At 30.8% G+C, this 18629-nt stretch overlaps 1 protein-coding gene across 2 annotated transcripts in view; it reads right to left on the bottom strand.

Annotated features, from left to right (window-relative positions):
* Positions 1 to 7381, bottom strand: part of LOC111635691 (TIMELESS-interacting protein-like) — a 37794-nt gene extending 30413 nt beyond the window's left edge. Inside the window, exons 1-4 of one of the 2 annotated variants that reach the window (XM_023380730.1) lie at positions 7331 to 7381; positions 6951 to 7230; positions 4869 to 4944; positions 409 to 531 (exon numbers count right to left, since the gene is read on the bottom strand). In XM_023380730.1, the coding sequence (XP_023236498.1) occupies positions 409 to 531; positions 4869 to 4944; positions 6951 to 7162 (411 nt within the window). In that variant the 5' untranslated portion in view covers positions 7163 to 7230; positions 7331 to 7381. Of the gene's footprint in view, positions 1 to 408; positions 532 to 4868; positions 4945 to 6950; positions 7231 to 7326 lie in introns of both variants that reach the window. The other variant, XM_023380729.1, reaches the window with a different exon arrangement.
* Between the last annotated feature and the right edge of the window lie 11248 nt (positions 7382 to 18629).

The raw sequence follows: 18629 nt of genomic DNA, 5'->3' as shown, positions 1-18629 counted from the left end.
TACATGATCAATTATTAATTAATACTAGCTGTACCAGGCCACACGTTGCTGTGGCTCAAAATGTATCTATCAATATTATAAATGTATAACACTCCCTGCAGGAGGGAATTTCGAAAAAGCCCTTCTTAGTGTACATTCTCATGACATACCCTATTAAAACGCAATCAAAAATGCAAAAAACCGCATCTAAAATAGTATAATAGAAGCCAAGGTCTTCACAGTAAGCCTTAATTTTTTCCCTCCCCCTGTGGGGGGATTTCGACATGTATATAATATAAAAACACACGCATATCCAAATGCAATGTTGTGTCAAAATTTCAAAGCAATTAAGAACTTTCGGAGATTTAAGATTTTGAACAAACAAACATTTACATTTTTATTTATATAGATAAAACTATTCATATTTACCTTAACAGGTGCTTTGTTTCCTAATTTTTCAATTGTCTGCAAGCATTCATCAAATGACACACAGGGATACATACGATAAGCCCAATGTTCTAATGTTGACATTAATTTATTTAGATCTTCTTTCTGTAAAAAAAAAAAATTAGCAATTTTCAAAAATCATAACTTCAACATATAAATACAAGGGCACAATGCTATGAAATTTGCATGATGATCACTACAGCTTTTCATTTATTAAAAACTATAGCAGAAATCTTCATACCACAAATTGAAATTAGTACAAATCTAATAAATATATGAATTTCTGAAAAGAAATGACAGAGATTTGTAATCATAATTTTTAGCTATTAAATGAACAGATTAGTAACTATACAAAATTTTTTGAATTTTATTCAAATACAGAAAATCCTCATTGGTTTTCTAGGGACAAAATAATTGCAACTTTCAATTATCAAGTTTTGAATTATCTGAGATTTACATATTTCTGTACAATATGCAAAATGCCATGTAACTGATTTAATTTATTTAAATCAAACAGAATATGGCTAAATATATAAAACACTACTTTCATTAATTAACAATTATTATTATTATTATTATTATTATTATAAATAAACTGCAGGTAAACAATACGTGTCCAGTGAGACCTATTACGTTACCAGATAAGTTTTATAAAAAGTAAAGCAAAATTCTCGAAATGTAGCCAAAAAGTAGTAAGTCACTCAAATCTAGTAGTCTAGAGCTTACAAATAACCTCAATCTGGTACTTGTAGCCCAATCTTGTAACACTGAAACCCAGCTGTATTTTATGCAATAAGAGAAAAAGGATAATTAATGAGTAAGGTGACACCTGAATATGTGTTACTGTTACAGCAAAGCTATGTTGACAGATTAGAGTTGTTCATGGTCTATCATTCTCTTATACAAGTATCCTTTGCTTAGCATGGGATTTAATTAATGTGCAACATTAATTGTGAAAATCCCTTTATATATGCAGCATAAGTTTTAATTAATGTAACTTTAGCGGCTGTCTTAACATACATATATTTTTCTCAGCAAATAAAGTGTTGGTGAATTTACTATTTTCATTCTGAGGATGACTTCCCTCAGCATGAAATAGCATATATTCATGCTGTAATATATATGCTGCAGTCAGTAATATAAACATGTAGTTTAATTATGATAGTTTTGAAATTTAACACATTACTGCTAATGTGATATTGTATTCTTCATTTAAAAGTTTATTTTAAAATTTTAATTCACATTTTGTTTGAGTAAAATCAAATCAAAATGTCTGCATATAAAATGTATATCACACATATTATGCATGATTTTTAAATTTCATAAAGGATATAATATTATCCAAACAATAAAAAAACTCGTAGTATGGGCAAGATGCTCCTAAACAACAAGCATGTCAAATATGGTTTTGAAAGTTTCATTTGGGAAATTTTGAAGTAAAGGATACAAAATATACAGGATGTCCAAAAGCTGACGACAAAGAAAAATTTCAGGAAAAAATTCTTAAAAATTGATGAATACAACTCATGAACGTGCAACAAATCTTGAAGTGTCACAGATATGATGATTGTGTTCTGCATGCATTAAGTGAAACAAAAAAAATTGGATCAAGTATAATTTTGTCTAATTACAGTAGAGCGTCGATTTTCCGAAAGTCAATCATCCGAAAGAATTCCAGTCGGCAAATTTAAATTTTCGCCAGTGCTGTGGCGCTTCAATCTTTGGCTATGTCTTGGGCTACTCAAATATTTTACGTTTTTGATACTAAATTAACATCTGAAGTATAATTTTTAATTATTTTTATATTTTTCAATATATTTATTTTGTTTGTACAAAATAAAAAAATAATTTTTAACGATACAATAGTCTTTGTTAGGCTTAACATCCATGAAAATTCAACGCGAAGCGACACGCAACGGAGAAAAATTTCAACATCAGATACGTTAAACTATTTTTTCGTACGTAAATCAGTTATCCGGACAACCCCAGTCCCCAATTGATTCAGAAAATCAATGCTCTACTGTATAAGTATAATTTTGTCTGACAAAGATAGGCAACTCTAAGATTTCATTTTATTTTTAAATTACAGTAGTTACTCCCTTTTATCACAAAAAGCTATTTTTACAGATGACAAAGTTAAAATAAAATATTTGTTATTAATCAAAAATTTCATCTAGCAGATCATGATTGTTTGATCAAATACCAACATGCCACTGTATTTGATTAATTAATGTGACTTAGATATATGCAGTAACATAAAGAGATTAATTAATCACATTAATCAAGGGATACCTGTAGTATGGAGGCATGTAAATTTCAATCTAAACATATGAGTTAATATATACATATCACAGTTTGGACAGAATTTTTACTTCAAATTTCAAAGTAGCCACATTTAAAACTAACCAAATTCCTTAACTTATAAACCTCTATGTCCTTGACTGGGACAAATAATAGTTATGAACAGATGTAATTTTGAACTATATGAGAGTGAATTAACAGGAATTTCCTGTATATGAAAGAGTGTTATAAAAATCCAGCAGCAAAACCACTTGTGGTTTGCTGCTGAAATTTTTGGTGTTAGTCTGTTTATTTGCTTTCATTTAATTAATAGTCTGAAAGAGATGCATAGAATAAAACAAAATATTTAAAACACAAGCAAATTCAAGTTTTGAAAAGCAAAGAAACAGTTTTAAGAATGTTTTTTAAATATTTTCAACCAGCAATTACTTAAATCCATGGTTGTATGTGAAACCCATGGATACAGTGGATCAACTACAGTAAAGCGTCGTTTATCCGAAAGCTGGTTATCCGAAACGTCCGTTATCCGAAAGCATTCCAGTTGGCAAATTTAAATTTTCACTAGTGCTGTGGCGCTGCAATCTTCGGCTATTTCTTGGGCTACTCAAATATTTTACGTTTTTGATACTAAATTAACTTCTGAAGTATAATTTTTTATTGTTTTTATATTTTTCAATAAATTTATTTTGTTTGTACAAAATAAAAAAATAATTTTTAACGATACAATAGTCTTCGTTAGGCTTAACATCGAAGAAAATTCAACGCAAAGCGACACGAAACGGAGAGAAATTTCAACATGGGATAAATTAATATATTTTTTCGTACATGATTCGTTATCCGAAAAATAAGTTATCCGAACCACCCCAGTCCCCAATTGATTCGGAAAATCGACGCTCTACTGTATATTTATAATGAAAATTAACTAAAATTAGTTACTTTACCCCAATAGACACAGTTAGTATTATTTACATTTGGGATCATTTAAATATTTGTTTTTTTATGTGTTATTAAAATTTCTTTTAATTTTTTAACCGAGTGAAAAGAAAACTTACACAATTTTAAATCAATATTTAAATATGATCAGTATTATTATAACTAATCAAAACACTTTTCATCAGTAATATGGTTACTGATCGAGTAATTCTCAGGAATAATTTGAGGGACATATAAAATCAAATTTCCAAATCTGAACTAGAAACATTTCAAATTTATAATATTTTATTTCAGTAAAATGAGTATTATATCATATCATTCTAATACATGATTTTTGTTTTTAATTTAAATTTAACAACTTTAATCCAAATAACTATTTTTTCTAAACTATGACTGTTGAACATCTAATACTATATTACTGTACCCAGTGAGTACAATAATAAATATGCACAATTGTGTAACAAATAAGTGGCAAAATATTTCTTATACCTCTAATATATTCTGGATATGCACCTAGCATCACAGATGATGACTGAAATGTTATTACAAAGTAATGAAAGTATTCAATGACTGCAATAAATATAATATTATTTGTTATTTTATATACTGATTTGTGTTTGTTTTAAATTTAATGTATTATTATATGATTGATACAATCCTAAACTAAACCTACAACAAAACAGCTACAGAAAATAAATTTATTATACTTGTTATCTTCTCTGAATCAGTAATTCATATAATTAATTATCCTTCTTATCAATTAATTCATTAGCCAAACAAACATTTTGCTTACATTCAATATATGTTAATTTTCATATATTTTTTTGTAAAAGTTTAAGCATAAAGTGTTAATGCTTAAAACTTTTACTTTGTCTGCATTAATTCAAAATAAAATTTGCTGTAAAGAAACTTTTTATTTTAACTAAAAATCTGTATTTAATTTGCTTTACAAACATTAAAATAGCAATAAAATGTATTACAATATAATTAAAAACATTTATATGTGTATGAGTACAATTTTTTAAAGTCCCAGAAATTCATTAAACTTGCAAAATAATATCTAAGAGTCCTGGGAATAAAAATAATTGAAATTCAGAAATCCTAATCAATATTAAAACCAGCACTATTATTTTTTGTTTTAAAACTGAAATCAAACATTTTATTTTAGTATTTAAATTTATAATAATATAATAATCTGTAATTCTTACCTCATAGCCTTTACCTTTAAATCTCACATCTTCAAAAATCTTTGGTAATATAGCAATTCCTCTTTCTCCACATAATCTGTAACAAATAAGTAAAATGTATTTAATTTCATTACTTTTAATAACTCACTAAACAATTAATATATTCATTATTTTACAAAAAGTTCATATTGAAATAAGGCAGCTTTTTTAGGCATTTAACAAATCAAATTTAATTAATAAAATATGAGGATTCTTAATGAAATAGTTTATCAATAAAACAGTTTAGCAACAGATAACTAACTCACTTAATTTTTTAAAAGTTAAAAGATTCAAAGAAATCTATAAAATATCCCTTACACAATTAGTAACAGGACATATTTATTACATTTTTTTTTCTAGCAACATATATTTTAAATTAATCTAGAAATACTTTGTAAATTTATAAAACTAAATAAAACAAATAATTTGTTTCCAGTGCAGCACATTTAATATTGCACTGGAAACAAATGACAAAGCATGAGGATATCTAAATATTTTTAGTGCTGTCATCTAAACTAACATCTAAATATTTAATTAATTACTATCAGTACAGCATTTATTTGTTTATTTATTTATATCTGCAAAATATATAGCATGTGATGACTACACCCAATAAAACTAGTAGTTCACTCCATAAAAACAATAGTAACAAAATACACCAAAACAATAAAATGCATACACATAATTGTTTTTTCAATTTAAATATTTTGAATAGAATAATTTTTAAACAACAGAAATTAAGAATTTCAATGTTGTCAGGAATACAATCATTTTAAAAAAATAAACTTCCTATATTATAATTCATAAAATTAAACAAGAATGAAATACAAAAAAATGAAATTAATTTTCATTTTCATATATAATCTTACTAATCTTGCTAGTTTATATTACAATAAATTATCAGTATATCAGACTACATTTCTGAATTTCATTTAGTTATCTTGAAAGAAAATATAACTGCGAAAAACATTAAATTTTGTAAATTATTTTTCCAGAAAACAGAAGAATCAAGATTGGATAAAACTAGTTCTTAAACATATATATATATTATGATTGATAAATTCAAAAATGAATAACTCAATGAGTAAGAATAGTTCAGAAACAGAGTTACATTAACCCATGGACATAATTAGCCCCACTTTCTTAGGAAACTTCACCTCACTCTTCACTGCTGTTATTTTTATTCTCTAATTGTATCTGTATAACACATCAAAAGTGCTTAAATGTCACTGATCAGAAATATTATGTAGAGATTCACAAGTCAATGTATGTACTGATGAACTACAGGAAAGAAAAACTGAAATGCACACTTCAAACTTTTTTGAGATTTTACAAAAAATTTTAGCTTTCAAAGATAAAAAATGCAGTAAACTGTATCAATTATTATGAAATGATAAAATGCTGTAACAAGAATACATATAGGCTAATTTTAGTAACAAATATTCAGCATATAAACATGTAAAACATTCAACTTATAGGTGGTAAAAGTACACAATTCCCACATTACACATTTTTTTCTTAATTTTGCTTCCTTTGGAGACCTCACTAGTAGATGTGTCCTAAACCTATAGGGTTAAAGTGTACCTAGGTAACCCCAATAGTGGTGCTTGTTAGGTTAGGTTACATTAACTATATTTTTAGTAAACATTTCATTTTTTTTATTTTGTTCAAGAACTACTGCGAATCAATAACTAGTGGCGTTAAACACTCGGCGGCCTAACAGCGGCTCCCCTCCCGGAGGAGTCTGTCGGGAGCACGAACAGTCGGAAGCGCTGCCATTGGGGTTACTTAGGTACACTTTAACCATATATAGAAATGTTTGGGAGCAACACATATAAAAAAGAGCTTTTACCTTACAGGTTTAATCCAATTTTATAGTCAAGTTTGCAGAATTGATCAGTAATGCACAATTTAATTAAACATATTAAACTTCAAAATTTCAAATAATTAGATTATAAAATTATTATAATTATTATTATAAGGTAATTAATTCACTAAAACATTTGCTTTAATTTTTTTTTTAAAACTTATAAACATTATGTAATAAAATAAAAAAAATGAAACCTTGAAGCATCCAATTTAACTCTAGGATTTCTAACAACTCTCTTCTTAATATCTTTTTTAATATTTTGAGTATCTTCGATTTCATTGTCCTTATTTTCGCCACGTTCGTCGTCATTTCCATCTTGTTTCTCAACACTTTCATCTTCATTCTCTTCGATCATATGCTCTATATCATCTTCCTCAAATAAGTCTGTATCGTCAATTTCATCCATCTTCTTAATATCTCGTTTAGCGCTTTAAGAATGCTTAATGAAGATTCCTCTTGAAAGAAGTTAATCGACTGATAACGTAAATAGGAAAAGTAAATATTAGTACCACAGTTTGTATTACTTGCATAAGAAAACAAAATGGACTGAATTTCTCTTTCAACGCATACAAACTCGGATTACGCGCCATATCCCTCGAGCAAAAAACACGCCGTTGTTCTGTGTTAAGCTCCACCTAACGTCGGATGTTAAACTAAAAATATTACATCATTAAAAATATATATTTAATATTAATAAAATATAAAATAATATTTATATATATAAATGCATAAAAATAAATACTATAAAATGTCCGTTATTGTCTTTTTACTTTCCCGGCTGTTATGTATAAACTGTATTTATAAACGGCCGGATGACTGAGCGGTCAAGGTAGCAGCTTACCGCTCTGGGGGACCCGGGATCGAATCCAGACGGGTCAAGGAATCCCCAGGAATTTTTTGGGGGTGGTCCGTTCGGATATGTCGGGCCCCATCCCTCACCACCCGGTCGCCTCATTGTGGGCCTGGCCGAACCCATAATGGGCCTACTATAATGTAAGTTTTCCGTCGTTAAGGGGGTACAGTTTATCTCGCGTCAGAATGAGCATAAGGGAAACCGCGTATGTGGGCGGTGGCGAAGGAGGCAAATGAAGAACAAGTGTTTTACAAGAGAAAACCCGTTTATTTGTTCGAATTCATGCTTACATCGATATTGGGCAATTCCAAAATCTCGGTGTTCCTATGGAACAGTGAGAGTTTGGGTGATTGGTCGAAGTCCGGGCGGACGAGAAGGATCGCTGGACGATGCAGATGATCGGTGTTAAGCTGCGGCGTCCTAGGTGTTCGGCGGTAGCACAACACAATAGATAAAGCACAACTGTAGGCTTAATCCAGAGGAGACTCTCCTTCGACCTTGAAGTTCCGATTTTTATAGTTTTTTTCCCCACTATTCGCATTTCGGATTGGTCCTTCGTCCCATTCCTTGCTTCCCGATTGGTCTTTCCTTTGTCTCCAGGTGCAAGACACGCTACAGTTTTTAATTTTTGTATGAAACTATCGGTACTTTTATACTGTGATGAGATTTTTCTAAAGCGTTTAATTTCCCCTTTAAAATTAATTCAAGATTATAAAATATATAGCCTTTTATGTCTACTGAAGGTCTGTACAAAACGGGTTCTTTATGAGTTTTGACTCTATAGGAAAACTTCGATATTCTGTTTTCTCCTCTTAAGATAAATTGTTTTTCAGTCCTATTAATACGGTTTTGCTTTTTAAGTTTATTAAGGGTTGCTTTTAACTTTTTGTTAAGTGAGTCAGTAGGGTTAATATTAAGTTATTACAGTACAAAAATTGTATGTTAACTTGTATGCATTATTTCCTAAACAGTTACATCACAAAGAGTTGAAAGGTAACTCGAAGTCCGTGTGAGGACCCGAACAGGAGTCGACTGAGAGGTCCGAATGAAGGGTATCAATCGGAAATTTAAGGTGCTCCTTTTCAGAAGCGACTGGAAAGGATTAGGTGTCTCGATTGAACAATGTAATTGTTTTTTTTTTTTTTTGGTAAATTAGTTAAACAATGGAAAGGAATAAATTCGAGGTAAACGCGACTAGAGAGAGGAATCATATTCAGTCGCAACGTTGACCTCTCCCGCGCCCTCCATTAGGTTTCGAATTGTCACCAGGTGATAATGAGAGACCAATAGAGAGGCGACTGCGGTTAAGAAATCTATAAAACCGTGCGATTCGAGTTACAAAGGTTCTTGGTTAATAGTCTTATCCTCCTGGACGTGTGCGTCCCCGTCGAATCTTGGGAAATAACGTTTCGGATCTAGTGGAAGCAACCTCATCTGTAGTGTCACCGGACGACCTCCAAACTCGTCGGTTCGTCCGAGAAAAACCACCTGAAGTAGTGCCATTCGCCCCGGGGCCGGCGATTATTTCGCCGTCTTTGCCGAACTGTAGGAAATGGAAACGAACTTTTCGAACTCTATTTGAACTTTATCCTCGTGCTTCGTGGTGTGATAATTCGTCAATCAAGAAAATATTGTAAGAAATTATAATTTTATTAAACGATATTATATGGTAAACCTGTCTCGGTGAGTCATTCTGCGCCCACACGACAGAATTGACCGCTCGGCTGTCGAAAACACCTCACCCCAATCGGCTGACCTCACATCCGAAATGCATACTCTAGGAAATAAAAATGTGATTTTCTAAGATTGTCCCGTTTCTAATTGGTGGTGTAATAAGTCTAGCGGAAAAGAAAAGCCGTCATAGTAAAATTGAATATAAGACAAGAAGCGTATTACAGAACTCATTGAATGTTTACATTGTTTGCGGTGTATTGTTGGAGGAAGTAACATTTGCTATCTTCTGTTTCTTTAATTTTGTAAGAACAATTTTGATAGCAAGTAAGTAAATTATGAATTTTAATTTCTAAAAAACCAAAATGAAACCACAAGCGACAGGATGTTACATTCAAAGGTATTTAAAGAATAATATTTCAAATTTCATTTGACAGGTGAGATTTTTTTTAATTTTTTAAAATTAACGTTAAAATTCACTTAATTTAATAAATTATACATAAAATTTAGACAGAAAAGTCATATTTCAGTTAGTGCCATATAAATTCAACAGATTCTCCCTAAGCTTTACATTCTGCAAAAGTCGAATAGTAAACTTCCAAACGGGTTGGAAGGCTTTTGTCTCCCCCTTTCTTCTCTCTTTGCGTAGGTTTAACACAGAACACACGAAAAAAAAGTTGAAGGCTTTTGTGTTCCCCTTTCTTTAAATTTCGCGTAGGTCCAAAACTGAAGACACCGAGAGCAGTCAGAGACTGTTATGACTTTTTCGGATTTTCGTTCAATTTACTTTCATTTTTAGTAGTTAGAATATTGCATGCATTTACTTTAAAAAGTAAAGAATATTTTATGTTATTTTTATGTATGTTTCTTTACAAAACTATATTTAATTATAATTTTTTTTTAAAACTACATTCATACAATTGAAGAATATTTAAAGTAGGGTCTTCGAGATAAATCACCATGGGCCTACTCTGGCAGCTGTCGTGGTCTTCAACTCTAACTTACAGGTCCAATTCCATCCTCACTTAAGCAGCAAATATCATGCAACGGTAAACATCCAGCATGGATACCTTAATTATTACATCATTTCGGCTTACTTTCCACCCTCGGTCCCCATCTTCGAACCTCTACAAGAGGTTAGGGACACCATTCAGGCATTGGCTAACGACCCTGTCCTTCTGGCGGGAGACTTTAACTCAAAATCTCCTTTATGGTTTGCGAAAAAAGAAGACCCACGGGGAACCACTTTCAGGGAGTTCTTAGAGGAAAATCAGCTCCACTCATTAAACACCTCTCCTCTTCCAACGTTTTCTTCGGCACAAGGAGAGAGCTAGATAGATATATGCACAAGCAATGGCAACATGTACAAATTCATTCACTCTTGCAGGACTGTGGATTATATAGTACCAAGCGATCATAACTATATATTAACCACTCTTGACTGCACTACTCCTACAGCCATCTTTACCAAGACCAAGCATACCAATTGGGATGTCTTTGAGGACCTGGTGGCAACCCTTTGGAATCTGGATCCCCTCATTTACATTAAGACACCTGAAGAATTGGACAACACTATTGCAAAACTCACCCAAACCCTGCACACTGCTTACCANGATAGAACAATACGTCGCATGATCGAGTGTGCAAAGTTACATATCTCAATCACCTTTACAATTATAATTTGCGGAAACTATGATTCGATCCCAGGGAACAGTAAGTGCTCTGTTTGCCTCCGTGGTTTCGTCTCTGTTTCCCGACAGATATAATAATCGCAAAAATGCTCCAACGTACACTGTAAGCAAGGTAAAACAATTTTTCTTATTGATACTGTGCCTCTTCGAGTATTGTTGACACGCACTGTACTTTGAAACTTATGCACGTATTGATCTGTATACTGTATATGTTTATTTATGTCTGTAGGTGTAAACATGAGTCATTGAAAAACTTACTTATTTTCAGTTATTCTGGTCATTGTATAATATATATATATAGCCTATATATAGCATTTTTTAAAACATATCGAGAAAACTTTTTTAATATGCATAAATAATATGAATTATTTTTTACAGGAATTTTTTTACGGGTTACTTTTCGAATCTATGTAAGTATGAAAAACAGATTAATTAATTACAATATAGATTTTTCATTACAATAAGATGTTCGTATACAATTAATAAGATAGATGTTCGTATAGAATAAGATGTTCGTATTGTATATCCCAAACTATTGTTAATATTAGCAGGGGCGTGACGTGACATTTGATGATAGGGAAGCTGTGTTTTTGTAACAAGCCGACTTCCAGGGGCAATCAGTCAGTGATTCGTTTGTTCGATAAGCCAATAAAAACCGTAGACTTTTCTAAATGTATTTTTAATTAATAGATTGTCTAACGCACTTAATAAATAAGCGAGTTTAATATAATTAACTCTGTTATATTAGATTTAATAGATTCTATACGCCCTCCAAATGCCAATTCTCGCTTCGATAACATCTACTAATTAAAATATATCTATTAGCCGTAACTATCTTGTTATAATTTTCAATATATATTTTATATTGTGTACTAATGTTAAATTCTATTCTATTTTGATTTCTAAATTGCTTCAATTTTACGAAAGAATCGATACAGATTTAGGATTTTCGTGTCTTTTGCCAGCTTTACTCAAATTATTTAAATCGTCAAAGCCACACACTAATTTTATCTGAAAATAGTAGGCAAGGCCGACAAAACAATTTTTGCATTTTTATGCATCCACAGAGCCATTTTATATCTTCATAAATTTTATCGTGAAAATGTCGAACAAATTTTTNTAGGCAAGGCCAACAAAACAATTTTTGCATTTTTATGCATCCACAGAGCCATTTTATATCTTCATAAATTTTATCGTGAAAATGTCGAACAAATTTTTTGTTGATGTATTTATATTTAATTTAGGCATTGGTCTTTCTCTTTTCATAATGTTTTCTTTTTCATTATAAGGTCTCGAGCCAAAACTTTTTGAAATAAATTTTCAATATCACAATTACATTCTAAATTGCTATAATTGCTATAATATAAGAGCTAAAATTAAAAATAAAATTATAAAACTTACTTGTTAAAATAAAATGTGTGATCGATATACAATTATACATACCTGGTACAAAATATTAGATTGTATGAATATAGTTTTGTGAAGAAACGTACATAAAAATAGCATAAGATATTCTTTACTTTTTAAATATTAAAACAATCCACTTAGTTAAAAGTGCTCCCTATCAGTGACTCGTAGATGGAATCAGAGACGATTTTGGTAGGTGTGNCGCAAATTATAACTGTAAAGGTGATTGAGATATGTAACTTTGCACACTCGATCATGCGACGTATTGTTCTATCTTTCGTATTGATGCAAAGATAGAACAATACAGGCGTATTCTGTCTTTTGTGTCTGTATTCCATAATTTACGTGTGAAAAATCCCCAAAAAATGAAATAATTAATTAAAAATTTATTGATGCAATTATTTGTCCTCAAGATTTGACTACTGAAAGTTTTCTGCAAAAGCCCATGATTAAAACAACTGGTTATATTGCCACAGGGGGTTATATAATCAATTTTTAAGTGGACAATTTGGTAGGCTCCATTGTGGTCAGATGTTTTTGTCTGTTAATAAAATCCTGATGTCGATATTTAAGTTTCTTGAGAACAATAAATGTCGTCAGTAAAAAACGTCGGTGCTATTAGTTTACGAAGTGAATAAAATAAGTACGATGCAATTGTATTTTCAAGTTTACAACATGAATTTAAAGTAAAAATTTACTTTTTTTTGCAAGTACTGTACCCCTTCTTGTACAGTACACTGAAAAGCACAAGCATCTCGTACGTTAAAACATTCTTCGTATTTAGTGTTTTAAAATATTACGTTCCATCATTTTTCACACAAATTTGCCAAGCAATAAATCTGGTACAAGAGGCCAAGAACAGATGTAGAATCCTTAAACAAGGCTATTGAAGTCGTCACAAGTGTTCCAGTGTCTTTGACTCGATCCTGTCTTTACAATGCTGTTGCAAACAGTAAGAAATATGCAAAGGAAATTATGTTTGGAATTAATTAATGCATTATGCCGTAATATTTTTAGTTTATTAAGAAAGAATAAGAATAACTTTTCTTAACTTTTTGTATTTACCAAAGTCGAATTGAATTACTTAAAATTATATTCAGTTATATCAATTTGGATAAAACTTTGATACAAAATGCGTAGTTATCTTTTTCGATTTCCCGACTTTTCATCAGAGGTGAAAATTAAAAATAGCACTAAACCAGTATTAAAAACTTTAAAACCATTATTTTATATTATTTTCTTTATTTTTCTCATAAATGCATTTCNCAGAATGCATCCGAAGCTTAACGACTACATTTTTATTTTTATTTTATTTTTTTAAATAACTCTAATAATTAAGACTAACGCTTATTAACTTAAAGGTCAGGTGTGCGGTCGCTTTCTAGAAAGAGGAGGCGAGGTTTATCACAGAAGTTGTCCTTGTTTAGAAGAGAATAATGTATGCGAAGTTGTTAACGTACGTATTTGTTTTTCACGGATTTATTTGCGATAAATAATACTTTTAACGAATTTTATAATATAATGTTGCATGTGAAAATTATAATATTTTAATCTTTTTCTAGGGCAAATTTCGTAGATGCAGATCTAAGGAATAGTAAACTTTATGACAAGAGATTACTGTATTGTGTCTTTTGAACGAAAATTTAAAATATTTTGAAACATTTGGTAAAATAATTTGAATGTTTTATTTACAAATAGAAAATAAATATTAATTTAGTACATAAAAATTGTAGTGTAATCACTGAAATATCTTTTCGAACATGTACATATTTAGCGGACTTCTTTATAAGTCTGAAAGTGTTTTGTCTGTTATCGGAATTTAAAGCAACAATCACACTACACATAATTTTTTTGCAAATAAAGTCTGTTCCGAAATGATAGAGCTACTGTAAACTAATGACATTAATAAAGAAATAAAAAGCGCATCGTGGAACTGATTTCCATCAAGAAAGAAAGTGTTTTAATGTCGCTTCTGGATAAATATAGAGCTTTATATTAACATTTAGTCAGTCATCCCTAGGTTCAATTGGTCTAACTGGCTTCCGATTTTCAATAATTTCGCCCACATAAATGGCCATTTACAGTATGTCTCTTCGTATTTGTTTACAAAGAACATTACGTAACAATAGAAGATAATTAATTATTTATTAGTTTTTGATAAAATTATTGTTATATGTTATCATAATAAACTAATAGTCAAATTCATTCTATTGTTTTGTTATATGCTTATTGTGTATTCATTAATGCCATTATTTCACAGTGGTTTTATCACAGACTGTATGCATAATTCGTCAAAGCCGATGTCGTGACGATATCGCGACATCGGCTTTGACGAATTATGCATACAGTCTGTGATAAAAGCACTGTTCGCGACATCGTGACGTCGACGTCGTGACGATGTCGCGAAATTTTGAAATTTCATGTATGGGCCGAGATTTTCGTAGTCGAAATTTCCCATTTAAAGTCTATAGTCCGACTGCCGGTTGTAAGCTCATCGGGCGCTACATGTCAGTGGAGTTTACGATCGCCGTCAATTTACATTGATCTCTACGACAAATGTATATTTTGATCTTTATGACGGGCATGTAACGTGAATGATGTCCTGACGAAATCAGTTTTTCAAAACGCACATGTGTGTGTTTCGAACGTCAAGAAACATGACATTGAACATGTACGTCCTCTCTCAAACATGCGAGTTTTAAACTACTTTAGACAGAAAGTTAGAAGCGTGTCACCACATTTGTGCTTTCGTGTCAAGCCGAAACAATAAAATTTACGTTGTCCCATAAAATACTTAGGATCATTTCCTTTCTTACGTATATGCGAATGAAAATTTAATCGTAATAAACTTATTATCAATTCAGACTACACAATAAAAATATTTGTCAACTTTCAATAAATTTTAAAACAGTACTAATTTCTGTCAATTTTGTTAAAATATACGATTTTACTACTAAAAATAAGTTCTNTTTTTGCCATTTTATAATAATTAAAAATATAAAAATATTATAACAGATTGTGCCATCAAAGTTCTAAATATTGCCAGGAAATATTAACAACTCGTTGCTAGTTTTTTAACATGGAAATGAAGCCAATCTCTCTGGGATGATTTTTTCTTGACAGATTGCCAACAGTTTTGCTGCCTTACTCTGTTCTGTCTTTTAGAAATTTTCCATAACTTTTCCATTGCCGATTTTCCTGTTTTTTAACATATTTCGTGAGATATTACAATGTCGCTATTGAATCAAGAACAGATTTTCCTTGTTCATATAGAAGATAGCATATTTATACAAATATTCAGATAGTTATTAAACATTTCACTTGATTGATATCAACGAATCGGCCACTCATTCAAGTAAAATGCAGCAAATAACTGAAGTTCTTTCTTGATATTTTAAAAAATTGGCAAATTGAAGTGACAATATGGACTCATTCTTAAAAGTAACTTATTACAGCTCATAATAAAAGATAACTGAGGTTATTCTTATCAAAAATGGCGATGAAATAATAGAATTTATTCATCTTATTCTTGAATGATTGTTGAATACTGTACACTTGAAAATTGACGTTGTTAAACTGCTGCTCTATTTATACAGCGAGAAATATGTTCATTCGATTATAGCAAACAAAGGCCGCGAGCTAAAATATGAAACGTCATACACATGTGGTATAACATTTGTTGTCTGAGCTGTTTTTTGAAAGAGTTTTTTTAAAACTCTAAAATATTTGTAAATTTTTCGTATTAAAAGTTATTTTAAATGAGAGTCAATTTAATAATTATAAGTTCTTGTGTGATTCTAAATTGCGTTTTGCAAATATTCAAATTGATCTTAATGTGTTAATAAAAATTACATATTAAATTTTGTTTCAAATATTATAATGTTACTTGCCAGTTATAACTAAAAACATACAACGAATAAGACTAATGAGTCGACATTGCCCTAAATGTTTATTTTGTTGCTTTGGTTTACTTGTAGATTCTTTTGTGTTAATTAATAACATATATCGAAGGATGCTAATTGATATATCAAGAAGTAATAGTGCTTGAAAGAAGCTATTGTGTTCGTTAAGGCCTATTCCACTACTGATTGCCGAAATTTTGCCTATTTTTTCGTACTTTCTGAAAATATAAACATGTATAAAACCATATTATAAGTTTATAAATTATGTTAAAATTATTTTGCACATTCCACTCAAACTTTGTTGAGCATTCAACACACATCGTCGTTGTGCAACATCTGTTATTGTACCAGTACCTATGACGTTTAATGAAAGCGTTGGATCCTCACACAAGCTTTACGAATTAAATTTATAAAAAAAACAAAATCGTCTTAAACAACAAATTTAATCATTTCATTTCTATTATAATAAAAATGAATACAATATTATCTATCGCTTTATTAAACTACGTGACTGTAGCTAGTTTTAAAAGAAAAATCATAGTTTAGATAACGACTTTCTTCTCCAAGTTTCCTTCTAGATGTATCTGAAAGTTTGTGTGGAATGGACGAATTAACTTTACTATAATTTGTAAACTTAAAATATATTTTTATAAAAGTTTATTTAGAACATCTTTTAGTTTTCTTAATAGATGTTAAACTTACTTTTTCTTGTAAGTACGAAGTATTAATAAATAAACGGTTATTTAAAGTATTCATATTTTTCAAACTTATAAAAGACAGCTTCAAACATGGATTTAAACTTGTGAAAAAATTATGTACAGTATACCGTATGTGTCATATTTTTTATTAAATGATATGCAGTTTATAAGACCGCACGACGGTTAATCGTGAAGAGAAAATAAGTGATTATCAGAAAGTACGAAAAAATAGGCAGCAAAGTTTTGTCATTCAGTAGTGGAATAGACACTAACGAACACAGCAGGCCTTTTCAGGTATTATTACTTTTTGATAAATCAATCAGCATCCTTCTATATATGTTTTAATTAACACAGAAGAACCTACAATTGAGCCAAATAGGCATTTATAGCAATGTCAACTCATTAGTTTTATTCGCTGTATATTTTTAGTTATAACTGGCAAGTAACTTATAATATTTGAAACAAAAATCGATATATAATTTTTATTAACGCATAAAGATCAATTTGAATATTTGCAAAGCGCAATTTAGAATCACACAAGGACTTATAATTATTAAATTGACTCTCATTTAAAATAACTTTTAATACGAAAAATTTACAAATATTTTAGAGTTTTAAAAAACTTTTTCAAAAAACAGCTCAGACAACAAATATTATTTCACCACATTTATATAACGTTTTTTTTTTTTTCATTTTAGCTCGCTGACTTTGTTTGCTATAATCGAATGCACGTATTTCTCGCTGTATAAATAGAGCAGCAGTTTAACAACGTCAATTGTTAGAAAGATCTTCAAGTATACAGTATTCAACAATCATTCAAGAATAAAATGAATAAATTCTATTATTTCATCGCCGTTTTTGGTAAGAATAACTTCAGTTATCTTTTATTATCAGTTAAAATAAGTTACTTTTAAGAATGAGTTTTGTATTGTTACTGTAGTTACGTATTTTTCGATTTTTTAAAATATCAAGAAAGAACTTCAGTTATTTGCTACATTTTACTTGAATGGGTGGCCGGTTCGTTGATATCCATTAGGGATTGCAATTGCTGGATCCCTCATCCAGCAATCCAGCTGGATCCAGCACATTTTTCGGCCTGTTGGATCCAGCATCAGGTGCTGGATCCAGCGCTGCGGATCCACAAATACTTAATTAACTTTCTAAATAATGGCGCAAAAGTCTACGTTGTCGACCTTGCCGCTTTTCTACGTGCGCTATCGCTTGGCGGCGAGAGCGACGTTCCGTTCAGTGCGGCACGTGCTACACCCCCTCTCTACACCTACCACCCGATTTTTTACCTCTGCTGATCTAATTGCCAGTTGACTTTCCGCTCTCGCTGAATAAAGTGTCTTCGCGCTAAATAAAATAAGTAACTCCTATCCTAGTCCTGGTGCATAATTCTAATTTACGGTCGGTTGTGACGTCAATGAATCACGTGACGGAACGATTGCAGTTTAAACTGGCCGTAGAAGCTCTCTGAAGAAGAGTCGCGTTTAATAACTGCTGACACAACCCTGACATTTGTCTTAGACAAACTAAAAAGCCAAGACACAATCTTGAGTGCCAACCTTTCCGAGGCACTCCGCAAAAGAATCAGAGAACGGCGTCTTATCGAGGTCACAGGGATGCTGATTTACATACAGAACCCGAA

The sequence above is a fragment of the Centruroides sculpturatus genome, unplaced genomic scaffold, assembly GCF_000671375.1.
Source record: "Centruroides sculpturatus isolate CEXI.00-Female unplaced genomic scaffold, Cexi_2.0 scaffold882, whole genome shotgun sequence".
NCBI lineage: Eukaryota > Metazoa > Arthropoda > Arachnida > Scorpiones > Buthidae > Centruroides > Centruroides sculpturatus.
This window is presented reverse-complemented; position numbering and strand designations above follow the sequence as displayed.